At 53.1% G+C, this 14,776-nt stretch overlaps 1 protein-coding gene across 1 annotated transcript; it reads left to right on the top strand.

Annotated features, from left to right (window-relative positions):
• The first annotated feature begins 2,589 nt into the window (after positions 1–2,589).
• LOC119100262 (TBCC domain-containing protein 1-like) lies at positions 2,590–8,951 on the top strand. The gene is made up of 5 exons (XM_037223370.1): positions 2,590–2,670; positions 3,040–3,219; positions 8,121–8,205; positions 8,502–8,869; positions 8,931–8,951. Exons 1-5 carry the CDS (start codon positions 2,590–2,592, stop codon positions 8,949–8,951), a joined length of 735 nt encoding a protein of 244 aa, XP_037079265.1.
• The last annotated feature ends 5,825 nt before the right edge of the window (positions 8,952–14,776 follow it).

Genomic DNA, 14,776 nt, shown 5'->3' with positions numbered 1-14,776 from the left:
AAGAGACTCCATCCCAAAACAGGATCTCCTGTTGGGAAGAGGACCTCGGGACCTCTAAGGGACCTCCCCAGGTAAGGAGGTCCCTTAGAGGGACCTCCTTACCTGGGGAAAAATCCCTACAACCCACTAAAAAGGCCTCTGGTATCCTGATCTGGAAGTGGCCTTACGATATGCAAAATGTCCTGTTCCAGTTTAGTGGGCTTTCTGATGCATAAGATGCCTCCTAATCCAGAACTGTGCCCCAGACATGTGCCTTAAATTCATGAAGGAGGCCTCCCGAGCTAACAAAGAGCCTCCTTACCATGGCATAGGGCCTTCCGATCCAGAGCATGGGCCACCTAAGCCGTGAAGGAATCTTCTGGTCGACCAAACGGGCCTCCTGATGCAGGAAAGTCTTTTAAGCCTGGTTTAATGCTCCGTTCCTCAGCTATAGGGGCTTCGTAGATCCGAATATATTTACATACACAACCTCCAGTTTGGGCGAAAAGAGTCTCCAAAGATTTTTGAAACACTTCTGCACTGTCTTCCGCTAAGGAAACACGCCTCTATCCATCCCCCCCCCCCCCCCCCCCCCCCCCCCCCCCCTCCCGCCCCCCCCCCCCCCTCTTGCTGTCCCCTCCCGGCACGTATGGCAGCTGGCTCGTTGTATGCGCCTGAACAAGCAAGATTGCACGCGGAGGTGTAGCTACTTTTCTAACGCAGTAGCACCCAGAACCCTTAATCATTACAAAAAGATGTCGAATGAGCGGTGTAATGATTTTCGACGTCTAAAAATATCAGTGGCGGATCCAGAAAGCCGCCTAGATAGTAACGCCGGCTTAAGACGGGAGGGGGGGGGGGGGCGGCGGCTACATCAGAAGTTGTTTTATTGTTCTTACAATCCGGCGGGTTTCACTTGCTCGCATCTGAGACGTGCTCTGCAGCAAAATTTTGGTGGTAAATTGTGCTTGAATATTATCATTTTGGGGATGTTCCGGTTGTCCTGTCCTCCCTACACACATACCTTCCCCAAATCCGCCTTTGAGGAGGGGAGTATGCGTCCTCTATACTGTTTTTAAAGACCATGGGAAGTTATGCGACGTGCTTGTTTCGGGCCTGAAATCCCACAAAAATTTTATTGAAATATCATGCGCAGTACAATGCCTGTCAGAGCGCGCCTTACTTCACCAATTAGGTCATCTAAATAGGTGCATTTACCAGACATATAAGACTTAAGTTCGCCTAACTTTCTATCTTCAGAGTGTTTTTAGCCTGCCACGTCCATCGAAGTTACGGTTACTGCCGCTCCGCCGTACACGCACGGACAGTTGGTGGCTCGTCCGTTACGCGCCCGCCGTGGCGACGATGGCGGACGGCGCTGAGCCGGAGCGCAGCCCGCGCCTGTGGGTACGCTCCGAACCATTCGTGTACGCATCCTGCCTGTGAACGCCACGCACAAGATCTCCGTCAAGTACCCTGCGTAAGATTGTGCAGTACGCGCGTCACCGCGGCTCCGCCCACTTCCCACGACTCTACTACGTCTGTGGAAGCACATCGCCTGCAACAAGCTGCAGCTGACGGAGAGCCTGGCGCGGCTGTACTTCGACACTTTCGAGCTGCTGACGCCGCGGCTGCCGGACGAGCGGCTGCAGTGGGACGGCGAGTACGGCGCTGCGAGGGTGCTGTCGAGCGCGACCAGTTCGCCGGTCAGCGACACGTCGACATCCTGCAGTTCATCGCTTACCTCTTCATCCAGGTGAAGCGACCGGTGACGGCACCGGCTGCTGGTGACCTGTCTATGCGTGCTTGCAAAACAAAAACAGCACTAGGTGCATTCATAATTTGTGTTTGATGTCTCGCGTAGTGGCGTGTCACGATGGTTGCGGTATATCCTTCACAGTCTAAGCCATAGTTGCAGCTGATCGTCCGCCCGGCGCACCTCTTCAGCACGTCCGCTGACACGTGTCTTGTCCCACCTGTCCACCCCGTGCCGACCCCGGCACACCTCTCAGCACGTCCGCTGACACGTGTCTTGTCCCGCCTGTCCACCCCGGTGCCGACACCCGGCACACCTCCTCAGCACGTCCGCTGACACGTGTCTTGTCCCGCCTGTCCACCCCGGTGCCGACCACCCGGCACACCTCCTCAGCACGTCCGCTGACACGTGTCTTGTCCCGCCGTCCACCCCGGTGCCGACCACCCGGCACACCTCCTCAGCACGTCCGCTGACACGTGTCTTGTCCGCCTGTCCACCCCGGTGCCGACCGCCCGGCACCCTCCTCAGCACGTCGCTGACACGTTCTTGTCACCTGCCCACCCCGGTGCCGACCAGAACCTGAGCCACAGCGGCAAGAAGCAGCGGCTGGTGTCGGTGTCTTCACTCACGGCTGACGAGTGGCCGGCGGCGCGCGCCGAATCGCCCGAGGCCGGCGACCGGCAGCACAAGCAGCTAGAGGAGCACCAGCACCTGTTGTTTGTGCAGACGCACCTCAGCGCGCTGGTCGACGTGAGTGAGCTCTCCGGGTCGGCGGTACGGTATGCGGTGTCGGGAGCTCTAGGGATGGTGCGGTGGCCGGCGGGTCGGCCAAACAGGGACTATCAACTGCCTAGATGCCTAGTGGCTTTGGAAAAGCTGCCTCTGGATGTGGACCCAAGTCCGGCGCTGCAGGGGAGTTTCCAAGGAATGTGCGGGTATGGCGCGGGTGGAAATCACAGCGACCATTCGCCGCTACTTGGGGCACCTGCAATCATGCATCGAACTGCTAAGCGGTCCTTGCAGTGCATTAACTGTGGCATCGTAATCGGTTTCGACCAGCCCGTAATGCCTCAACGTTGCATCATTCACAGGCCACCTTAAACATCGACATACATTATGATACCTTTTATCGTTGTTAATTGGAGTTTTTTTTTTAGCGCGCCGACTGCAGTGGTCATATTGCACCCTAGTATGAGAAGTTCTTCGGCCATAGCTTCAATCGGAGCCGCCTGACCCCAGCTGGCGGTGGCCGGTGGTGATGTCTGTCTGCGCCATGTCTAACCAGCGGCTGTGCCGCGCCGCAGGTGCTGGGGGAGGGTGTGCCCCTGGGCCCGGCCGGCGGTGATGTGATGGTGTGCCGGACTGTGGTGGAAGCGCTCTCCTTCCTGATCGACGTCGATCAAGGCATTGCAGCGTCTGCCGCGGAAGAACGACCAGCCGTGACGCTGGCCACGGCCGCCTCCAACCCCGCCCGCACCAGCCAGGTGGGATAGACGAGCCTGCCACGGTCAGACGCCTAACGAGGCTCGGGTGACCGGCTGACGGAACAGCGTAGTTTTGACTCGAACGAGGAAAAAATCACAACACTTGGAACGATCTTTTTGGCCACAACGCATGGAAAACAGCAAACATGTTTATGCATTGTATTAAGCTGACCTCCCCAGAACGCTATGGCCAAAAGTAAAACACAACAATATTTGGTGTTATTTGCTTCCTACAGTGTACGCGTCCCCGATACCTTAGGCCAGTGGTCCAGCCCAAACTTCACGTGCAAACTGACTGGCTGCCTGCCTGCCTGTGTGCTAGTAGATATGCTCTTCAACGCGTCATTGTTTGATTTCGGTATCGGACTTTACACAACATTGATTGAGAGTCAGTTGATGGCCGTTATATATAGAAATTGTGCGCACGAACGCCAGGCAAGTGTGATTTGACAGGTATTTTTCCTGGCCCTGGTCGGCGCACGGCCAAAGAAATGACAAAATTCGAAGGACATTATTTTAGCGCCATGGATGCATGGATGACTTTGAAATAGTCCCACCGAAATAACCTGAACATCTTTTCGCGGACGTGTAGATAGAAACTAGAGGGCTTTAGGTCTTATAGAGGGCAGGGCTGTGGTCTGCGCCGAATGATCTTCAAGATGGCTATTTCAGTTATAAACCCCATACAAATGTGGAACACTCCCTTAAAGATTTCCACATCATTGTCAACATTTCCACGGCGGCTATTTATTTGCACGTCCGGGACACTTTGAAAGACGGGACAGTCCAAGTTCGATACGCTTCAGATGGGTGTCGCTGATCACCTTGCATACATCCGGTAGCTCCTTATTCGATTGACAGCGAACGCCTCAGTCAATACGCTTCAGATGGGTGTCACTGATCGCCTTGCATACATCTGGCAGCCCCTTATTCGGTTGATGACAAACGCCTCAGCCAATGGGCGGCTCAAGAGCTGCATGGTCCTGTCGTGATCTTCTGATGGTGCTTATATGAACAGTACCTTTTCCTCGAATACTGGAATGAGTTAAGGCCATAATCAAGTCGAATGATAACGTCAAGCCCAATAGAAAGGTCAATAAGAATGCAACCATGCGAATGTTTCAAATGACACGCCATGAACCGTTGGACTATGGAGAATCAAAGTTGGATTAGAGAAAACATAGATCCACCGAAATAGACTGACGGTGGACAAAGCCAACAAGAGCTAGGACCAATTATACCTCCCCCCTCACGCAACCGAAAAATGAATGGCTGACAGAGACACAGACCACTGCTTTCACTGCTACAGTCAAGGCCGAGCTTTGGCACGGGCTACACTAAAAAAGAAATGTTGCAAAAGCTCCAGACGAATTTCTACCTGCCTGATGGAAGTTTGTTAGTGATGTGGAGGTACGTGAAAGTGAATGCAAGTTTTTCTAGGGTTTTTGACAAATATGACGGGGAACTTGGCAGTGTTGGCAGTGGAGGCAGTGTTGGCAAAAATATTACTGGGAGCCCGCACCTTTAAGATAGTTGTTACAACTGATTCGTTCCAGGATCCTGGAATTCCTGAGTTGAGGAATTCCACTCCTGAGGACAGCCATGCATTAAGCAGTCATGCGAGGGACTTATATTTCAGGATATATTTTAATTTGAGTCATGTGGTCGAAATCTGTTCAGGGCCGGTAGATTGCAAGAGTTCAACGCATTATGTGCCTTTGGTACCTGTTGGGCTCATTAGATTTCTTGATTTGTTGCAGTGCTGGGATAGGGCTTTCGATCAGCTAATCTATCATTGACATCGATTCTGTGACATGGTTTGCGTGTGACACAAGAAAGTACACATCGTCACAATAACAGCAAAGGGCAGCATGTCCCTGTGTGACGTACTGTATAAAGGGCCCAACTGGCTACCGCTTGTTGAAATCAGGCCATGCTTAGAAAATTCGTGTAATTGTTATGAAGTTTTCGATGTGATGGTCGCATACAATTGTTCAGCTCGTGCAATAGGCTTACTGTTGTGCCGTGTCTGCGATGGGTTTCTCTCACTAGGCCCATTGCTGAAAAATAAAAAGATGGCTTTTTGTTTTGTGTGGCAGTACAGCTCGGTTTTTAATTTGGAACGTTAGTACTGACAGCAAATGTATAATTTTTCCACCTACGATGCTCAACCCGCAAAGGCCCGCCAAATCCGGCCCAGAGCCTGGCCAAGAGCCCACGAATTCTTCCTGGGCCAGATGCGGCGCGTTGACGGGTGAGAAAGTTCAGACTTTTCACGCTTATTTCGGTTCTTATTTCCCATTCTTGGGAAGCCAACCGTTATCATTTTCGAGGACGCCTCTAATCCACTCTGACCTGGCGGCCTCGGAGAAATGATCGTAAGCAACGTTGACGCATGGGGCATATGCAACGCTATGGGCTACCACGCCGCAGTGAGCAGAGAAATGGGCAGAGCACAGTGTCTTCTTTTGTAGCGTGAGACGGGGGCAGCTGGGGAGCAGTGGGTGGAAGTTAGTACAATTGTTTTGGATTTGTACGGTTTGGGTGGTTGGATGGTTAGTTTTACACATGGACAAGCATCGATATGTATGCGCATATCGTGTGTTTTTGCTTAGTGTAGGCCATGATCGATTCGTTTGTTTGTGGAATGTCACGCAGGCTCATCCTTTATGGTACAAATCCAGTGAGGAAGTTTACCCGGGGTTGAATGCCCGAACAAGTGCGAAAATTCCAACACTAGGGGGGTGGGGTGGGTTGGGAGGGACGCCTCCGGATGCATCCGAAACTTTTTTGAAAAGGTCATCAGTGTTTTAGACAAAGAGCAGAAAATTTCGGGAAATTGGGGCCAAAACACACACAGCTATTCTCAAAATTTTCCTAACAACGGCTAAAAATGGATAACCGATAAATTAGCGTGAAAAACGAAAACAGGGGCATTTTCACTAAGATGCCCCCCCCCCCCCGCCCGCAGGAAGTTTGTCTTGGACGAGGCATTAGTCACAAAGTGTGGTAATAAATAAGAGTTGGCAGAAATTTCGGACCACCGGTGAGACTTGTTTTACGAGGAATGGGGTCATGTCGAGTGCGTTGTCTTTGTGGTAGGATTTGCAGTCAAAGTGCTTGCGGGCTTGCTTCGCGAACCGGCGGAACTTCTATGGACGATTTGCGTTTGCATTAATTCGGGATGTATTAGCACCATTCATGGGATTCCACGGCCCACCTCACCTCTGACTGCCGTGATGCCGGACGGGGACCGGGTGTTGTGTGCTGACTACCAGTGACGTTCAAGGTCTTGCTGTTCAGATTTCCACTGCGCTTGGGAGCGTTGCTATACATTACAAAGGTTCCGTATAATCCCCATATGCTACCAATGCAAGTGTCAGAGCTCCCTAGTTTCGCCACTGTCACTTGCCAATGCTGGCTGCAAAGCTCCTGTGCTGTTGACTCTTAAGCGACTCCAAAACATATGCGAACCCAATGGAGCACTGTTTTTGCCGCAACAGTGAACTTCACTGAAAAGGGACTGCATTTCGATGGGTGCTCTTATCGTACCTGTGGCAAATTATTCTTTACTTGCAAATTATTTTTCATTCGATGTGTGTGGTACCTCCGGCATCTCTCAAAGCAAGCAATTCGGGTAATGCATTTGATCGTCACCACGATTCACCTTTCTCGCCACAACGAATAAATGAAGGCATGAATAAATGGCGGCTGTCGCACACCGGGAACATTCGCCGAGTTTCACCACTTACTTCGCGTACTGGTCGCCGATGACTGGGCGATCGACCGGTGACATTTTGGCGACGTGAGAACGTGTAGTCGCGACTGTTTAGGTAAAGTTGGTGTATAGGTGGGACAGTGCAAAGGATAACAAATAAATGGATGGTGAGTATAGACGATGAATTGGAACACGAAGTGATGCAAATTTACGCAAGTTGTTCAGTGCATTAACGAGGGACATTATTCACATAGATAAGACAGTAGTATTAGCCATATTCCTCGGAGAAAAACCCGGAGAATGGGGATATAGTTGAGTTGATACTTCGGCAAATTGCCTTTATCGAAACGATAGAAGTCGGAATAGCAAAGTCTTCTATTGTTTCGATAAAGGCATGTTGCCGAAAATATCAACCCAACTATATCTCCATTCTTCGAGGAATAAGGCTATAATTACTGGGTTATCTTTGATGCAGATTTAACGAAGACTTTGGCTACGGTTTGGCGGCAGCGTGCTGTCTTCGGCGGCCGTTTTTTCGAAATGCCGATATTCTCGGCTTGTCCAACGATTACTGGCGCAAACTGTGCGCCGCATAAATTCGTGTTGGCCTCATGAGTGGACGTCGGTACGACGGTCGACACTTTGAAATCGGACTGTGGCTGCCAAGATAACGTAAGCAGCGTAAAAAACTGAAATCGGCCAAACCCATCCTGACCACTTCTACTGCACGTGACATGTGGACACGTGCGACCGCACGTCTGGCACCACGCTATTATCCGTTCAATTGTCTACCGAGGCTTTGTCAAACTCTTGTTGCTCCGACCCCTGGTAGCAGAGAGGTGGTCACGTTTTCAACAACTGCTTCGTCGGGTTTGTCGTCCGCACACTTTCGGGCCGTACGTACAAAACCAATGGGTCAAAACGGTCCCTTTGGCACGTGCTACGCCAACCTCAGGCCGTGGCGGCTCGCGAGCTACCCCGTGGAAAACCACCCCGAGCGCCTGCGCGTCGTCTCCAAATTTTACCGTTCAGCGACCGGGTGCAGACGGGCTCAACAAACAAGACGACATACATACAGACAGACAGGGAACACCTTACGCTTGTAGAGTAAAGCAAGAATGGGTGTGTGGTAGGAAAGATTAATATCCAATGATCTTATAGGCGCTTGGTGGCTTGTTTTCAGACTGGGTACGTGGCTACAGCTGACGCCTTCCAGCAGTCGCGTTTGCTGCGCTGGATCACGGCGTCCCTCGGGCCAAACCCTTACGGTATGTTACACACATTTTGAACGTCATCGCAGTCTGCAAGGAAGGAGCATTTGCATGGCATGCTTTGCAGGAAAAGCTATCAAGTTTCAGCTGCTCGTGTCAATGTTGTTTCGTTTTGTCGGGGAAATACCTGTTCGCAACGCTCTTCGATGGACTTTATTCGCTGCTTGCCCTTCTGTGTAGGCTGTTTGCTCTTCCTTCATTTCACCGGCGCTGAAATCATTGAAAGCTTCCAGCATTGGCTGGCGGCCGGTCTGCAGTGCGCCGTCGTGTTCAGGAGCCGCCGCTGCCGGCAGGGGTCGCCGCCTGCGTGTCGTCAGGCCGCCGGCTGTCGTGGCCGAGCAGCGCGTCAGCCGACCGGCGCGCCGACCACAAGCGCGGCAAGATGGCCACCAACGCGCACCTGGCGCCGCCCGCGGACAAGCTGATCGTCACCTCGGCCATCTACAAGGAGACGGTGGCGCGCATGTCGCCGACGCTCTGTTGCGCAACGCTCAAGCTGCACCGCTGCCACCAGGCGTTCCTCTACTTCCTCAGCCCGCTGCGCAACGTGTCGATCGACAAGTGCCATGAGACGACTGTGGTGCTGGGGCCGGTGTTGGGCACAGTCCAGCTGACCGGCTGCCGCGGCGTGCGACTCGTTGTTGTCTGCCGCCGGCTGGTGGTCAGCGACAGCGTCGGCTGCACGCTCCACATCACGACCCCGGTGCGACCTCTGATCGCAGGAAATCGCAACGACTCGCTGACGCTGGCCGCCGTACCACACGCACTACGGCCAGCTGGAGGAGCAGATGCGCCAGTCAGGCCTGGGCGTGGTGCCCAACTTCTGGGGACCAGCCGCTGTGCGTGGCCGTGGACGGTTCGCTGGATGCGCCGCCCTGCTGGCGCCTGATAGAGCCGGCCGCCTTCTTTCCGTTCCACACGCCGTTCGAGATGGCGGGTGGCACGCACCGGCCACCAGGCAGCCTGCCGTACCGCTATCAGCGCGCGCTGCAGGAGCGCCGCCAGTGCACCGACCAATGGAACCGGCTCGTGGCCGACGCCAACCTCACGAAGGAGCAGGTGGCCAAGTTTCAGGTGAGTCAAACCAGCCCTCCGCAGTCACGCACGGAGGGCTGGTTTACCCAGGAGAGCGTCCACGTAAGACCGATGTTATATGCTGCTGTTAATGGCTTTGAGACCTTTCAAAGCGTATGTTTACGGCTGCCGAAAAACAGCGCTGTATGCACTGCTTCCGGTGCATGCAAAGATAAGTCCGCACTGTTGTGTGTTCGGGATTGCTCGTGTTCTCGCTGAGCTCACCCAGACAGAGGACCTGACACTGTCTGGCTGACAGTGCTCGGCTGCTGGCTGTCCCCAGGAGCTGCTCCGCCGCCGTTTCGAGGTGTGGCTCAAGGAGACGGGCAAGCAGCGCGAGGTCAACAGCCTGGCCGCCTGCAAGGAACGTATCAGTCGCTACGAGAAGTATAAACAGCTGGCTGCCGGGAACGGAGCCCAGGAGCAGCCGGCCGACTCCTAGCCGCCGAGTACCGGCCTCTGAGCTGAGGATTCTGAACTGACCGCTGGAGCCTGCCACGAGGACTGGAACGACGTCTGGGCACTGGACGCTGAGCTACGTGAGCCAAAAGATTGGAGCCTGTGCTGAGTCCCGGGTCTGGAGCTAAAGGTTGGGATGAGGACTGGGCCTTATGTCGAAGAGTAGACCCTGAACTTAGCAGTGGACGCTGAGCAAATTTTGTGGCCGCTGAGTTGAGGACTGGATTATGAGCTGAGGACTGAGGTTGAAGTTGGGGATTGGTCGTGAGTTGAGGAACAAGTTCCTGGCTGAGTGCCCTAGCTGAAGACCAGATGTTGAGGACTGGACTGAGAGCTGAGGATTGAGGTTGAAGCTGGGGATTGGTCGTGAGTTGAGGAACAAGTTCCCGGCTGAGTGCCCTAGCTGAAGACCAGATGTTGAGGACTGGACTGAGAGCTTAAGATTGAGGGTGATGCTGGGGATGGGTCGTGAGTTGAGGACCAGGCTCCCGACAGAGTCCTCTAGCTGAAGACCAGACGTTAAGCTGAGAATCGCAGCTCGCCGCTGATAACCCACAGAATTGTGGGGGCACCGGGAGCAGACCATCGGCTAGAAACTTCTATTGTCTGCTTGGCTGCTTTACCTCTGTTTCTTTTTCTATGTGACCGTTGAGTGATGTTCAAAGCATATGTTGAGTTATAATCTGATTCTTTGACTTACCACCTGATAGCGGGAGCTGCATATCTGCCGTGTACTCTTGATTCGGTACTGCTGAAGTGTACACGAATTACGTGAGGTTTGACGGTCTGTGCAAGTCGGTAATGCATTTACTTCTCAGTGGTCTATACCCGCTCGCCGTCCTTGTCATTACATCGTGATCAGACACGCATGTGTCGCTGCAGGGTGGTGCTGGCAGCATCCTGATTTTTTTCCCGGTATTAGGAAACAGCAAGAGCTCGCTCATCTGCTGTTCGGACCAAACGCTAATATCATGGTCGCTTGCAAGAGTCCATTTCACATACGCCCACGGAAATTTTGCAGACAGTGCCGCGCCTGTTCTTGGTGGTGGCAGTCTGCTACTGCTACCTTTTTATTAGTTATATTGATCAAATATTGTAGTCAGTGCAAGCACAAAATAGGTTTCCTGATCACTAGATTATTGGATTATAATCAATAGCGTCAAGGTGAAAAACTGCGTTCAATGCTGAGGGGAAACGCCCAGGCCACACATCTCACCAACGTGTTACATCCCCGCACCATAAATTACTTGGTGTGGATGAGAGCGGGCAGGGGCACAGCCAGGGCCCTTGGCAACGGGGGGGGGGGGGGGGCACAGGGTTATCAAAAGGCCCTGATGGTGATAGACCTCTCCTGCCCCGAAGAAAAGCTGCTAGATACGTTCAACTTAGTGGTGAGAGTTACTGTTTTTTGCTTTGTTTAATTATTATTTGTTACCTTCTTTAACTGGATTAGGAGCCAGAAGCCACCGCGATATGGATTCTGTTGTAATTTTTAAGTCATTGCACTGAAATGGGGCGCTAAAGAATTACATGAAATCAGTCCGCTGGCGCCCGCCATTTTACAATGGTTCTGTGGACTTCTAACCCGATATAACTCGAGCTTTGCCGGAATTTTGATCTGGGCTCTACACAGATATTGATGAACCGTGAACGTTGATTGTAGGTCGAAATAGGTCACAATTTGTTGCATCAACATGGCCAATCCATGTTTGCCTGTGAACGTTCAACAGTCAGCCGGAATCGATTTGCGATAGATGGTGCGATATCATTTTGAACATACTTGCAAATCTTCCACAAGAATCTCGACGTCCAGCGTTGCAGTTTCCGTGACGTGGCGTTTAGCGTCGGTCCCGGTGCGAGCACCAAGAGGTGACAAGCGGCGAATGAAAATGACGACGCATCTGAAAGAAGCGCCTTTGAACACTTAAGGATATTAATGAGTGTGTTTAAAAAATATTCCGGGTGTTTGATCTGTACCATTTTATATTAAAATCAGGAACGGATCAGAAGTTACAACATCGCGAAGTAGGGCTGTAGTCTGCTAGCAAAACTGGAAGAGTAAAAGTAGACTATTTTTCATGTTGTAACTCATCCTCAAAATCCGCAAATTATCCCAAAAAAGATATGCCAAGCATGACTTTTGAACGGTGTGAGTTAATTTTCAAAGGTATTCGGAGCCATTATTTTACGACAGTTGTTCCCGCGCGCATGGCGACCGCCGCCTGGTGTTACTTGCAGTGGCCAGCGCCGTTCAGTTTTACGAAAACGGCAACCCCGGTCATCGCCGGTCTTGCTCCTGACATCGCGAGCGCCCAAGAGGAAGAACAGCGGTTAACGGCGGTCGGCTCCACGGAAACTGCAATTCTAACCATCCTAACCTAACCATCGATGCCCTGTTTCTGAGATTGCGAGCGCGCACGCTCAAACTTTTTGATGTACTTTATTTCACTAATCGATTCTGCAAGAGGATGAACATTCTCAGGCAAAGCTTGGAATGGCCTCTTTAATTCTTGACCCCGTTTCGAGCCGCGCTATTCCACACTGGTGAGACCCCTTATTTTTCCGGGCAAGGGGTCCCATGAGCAGAACACCAGAGGGCATATTATCGTTCCCTGTCGAGGGCTGAGGGGTTATTCCGTCCCAGCGCGAGATGCCCTTCGGCTGTCATTCTGGCGACACGGGGGTGGGATTCCCTCGCGTCTTCAGAGTCCCTTAAAGGTATGCATCATATCATATTGGTCCCCTTCCTGATCCGGGAGGCCTTCTGACCCGCGCAATTGGTCCGGATCGACGCAGGAACTCAATGACATGACAAGATCCCTGATCGCCGCATGTCGTCCCCACGATGAGCATGCAGGGCGCGAAGCGACGTCTGACGTGATGTTTGATCCGTTATGGAACGTGAGCCTGCTGGTCCCATCCGTGACGTGTCAGGTACGATAGCAGGACTGCTTTGACCTTTTCACTACGGAAGAGGTGCTTGATGAAGAAGGAAGCCCGACGTGCTCCATGTAGCACAAACGTCAAAAGCCCTTCATGAAATTCATGATTCAAATAATCCCACGTATGCTCGCAGTGCACCTGTTCTTGCTCCAACAGGGTCAGTACAAGACAAGCGCACTACCACTGGATAAAGCCTGCCGCCTCACCCTGACGTACCTGGAGACTGGACGTATAGCCTGCGCGGCGTGACACATCATTCTGGTGTGGCGCACTCGGGCCACTACACGGCCCACAGTAAACACCCCTACTTGGGAGTCTGGTATGAGCATAGTCACCCAGAGTCGAACCCGTCCATGCGTGCCGCGCCAACAGTTACGAAGCATACATATTGTTTTTGAGCTGGCCAGTCGCTGACCTGGTGCCGACCTGAACGCCAGTACTTAAAGGAGTCCGAGAGAGCTTTCCTACATCTAGTCCGAACGGCCAATCGCTTTTGTTATGTTTAATTCTTCTCGTATATGCCGAATTCGAACAAAGTAATAAAGTGCAATTTTTCACCTTAGACATAGGTACGCCGGCTCCAGTTTGGCCTAACGGCCCCATGGCGGGAACCGGGTTGGGATACACGCTTGCGAAGATGCGTTGGGGGGCCCATCGTTCGGTACTGGGGCCCTGACTGATACAGCGCCCTTCCACTGTCCCAGTGTGAATTCCCATCATAAGTTTTTTGTTTCATTTCATTGCTAGAGGACTCCGACCAGTGCAGGAGGCCCCTGATATTCGGAGTCCCGTCCCCGTCTATGTGAGCCCTGGCTGCTTCCGAGCTTGTTGACACAAGACACCCTGCCAGGTACCGCGAGCCCGTGACCGACACAGTGGCCCACGCCGCTGCAGGGGCACGTGACCAACGCAGGGGACCCTACACTGCCTCAGCAACCCCGACCATTGCAAACTGTGGGCCCGACCTTGTCCCTGTTTAGCAAGTGGACCCCGAGAGCTCGGGCCGACCCGGTGACGACTGTTTGGTGTCGGTGATATCCGGCCGAAGTAGAGGAACGCACTGCACCGCGGGTCCGCAATCGGTGCAAGAGACCCTCTGGTTGACATTTTAGGTCACAATGCTACATGTGGCGGTCCTTAATGTGACCTACAGCCAGCCCTTCAGGCCCTCCAGACTTTCAATCACGCCCTTGACCTTTGGTCTCGAGACCCTCTGGTCCCTCTTCGGGTGCCTTCAACACGGCTCCTGGCCGACTCAGGGTCACTTGCCGACACAGGACCCTGGTGAGCATTGTGGACCCCGACCGACGCAGGAGCCCCTCAATGTGTCATGGACCCCGAACATTGCAAATCGCGATCCTTGGCCGTGTTTCCATTCGAGAACAAGACCGGGGACCCCAGGGCTCCGATGGACACGGAGCCGAAAGATGACGGGCCGCTATATTCCCGTTCTGTAGGTCCACGGTTGTCTGCTGCAGTGGTGTCCGATGTGTACGGGCGACACCCGTTCGAGAGGTCTGTGGAGTGCGGGCCACCGTTGGTGCCGACCACCGCTGCGCCGCCGCTGGCCTGGGCGGTTCCGCCGCGCTCACGCCAAGCGTCGGCGGGACCACCGGTCTACCCGGCGTTCGTGGGACAAGTGCCGTGGGGTTCACACGTCGTTGTGCCGGATTCCGTGGCGGGCGGCCAGGGGCGCGATGTCTGGTACTGCCGTGGGGTGGACGTCGGCACACCTGGCGCCGGGATGCTGCTGCCGGTGTCCACGGGTCAGTAGCCGCGTATGTGGCGCCGACGTACGAGTCGCCGCCGAATCTACGTCGTGCGGAGCGTGATGCCGCCCTCCGCTGCCTTCACCAGTTACATGGTCATGGCTAGGGAGATGAATGGCACTGCCACGCTCAGATACATTGAGCGCACGAACAGGCAGCCGGGCAGGTAAGGGACTGGTTGGTCTGCTTCTGATAAATGAAATAAATGGTAATGAACACTTAAGACTAGATAGCTATATACACAACAATAACTATCACAGCAGTGACAGCAATAATATCTGCGATAACAGAAATCTACGTTTCAACTAATTGTCAATGTCGTG

This window comes from Pollicipes pollicipes, unplaced genomic scaffold, assembly GCF_011947565.3.
Source record: "Pollicipes pollicipes isolate AB1234 unplaced genomic scaffold, Ppol_2.1 Scaffold_4881;HRSCAF=5763_pilon_pilon_pilon, whole genome shotgun sequence".
Classification (NCBI taxonomy): Eukaryota; Metazoa; Arthropoda; class Thecostraca; order Pollicipedomorpha; family Pollicipedidae; genus Pollicipes; species Pollicipes pollicipes.
The sequence above is the reverse complement of the archived record's forward strand: the minus strand, read 5'-3'. Positions and strand labels throughout refer to the sequence as shown.

Coding starts and splice junctions, on each gene's coding strand:
- LOC119100262 (XM_037223370.1), top strand. CDS start 2,590: ATGCCTAGTGGCTTTGGAAAAGCTGCCTCTGGATGTGGACCCAAGTCC. Junction 8,206..8,501: donor CCTCGGGCCAAACCCTTACG/GTATGTTACACA, acceptor CGCTGCCGGCAG/GGGTCGCCGCCTGCGTGTCG. Junction 8,870..8,930: donor TTGTCTGCCGCCGGCTGGTG/GTCAGCGACAGC, acceptor CTCTGATCGCAG/GAAATCGCAACGACTCGCTG.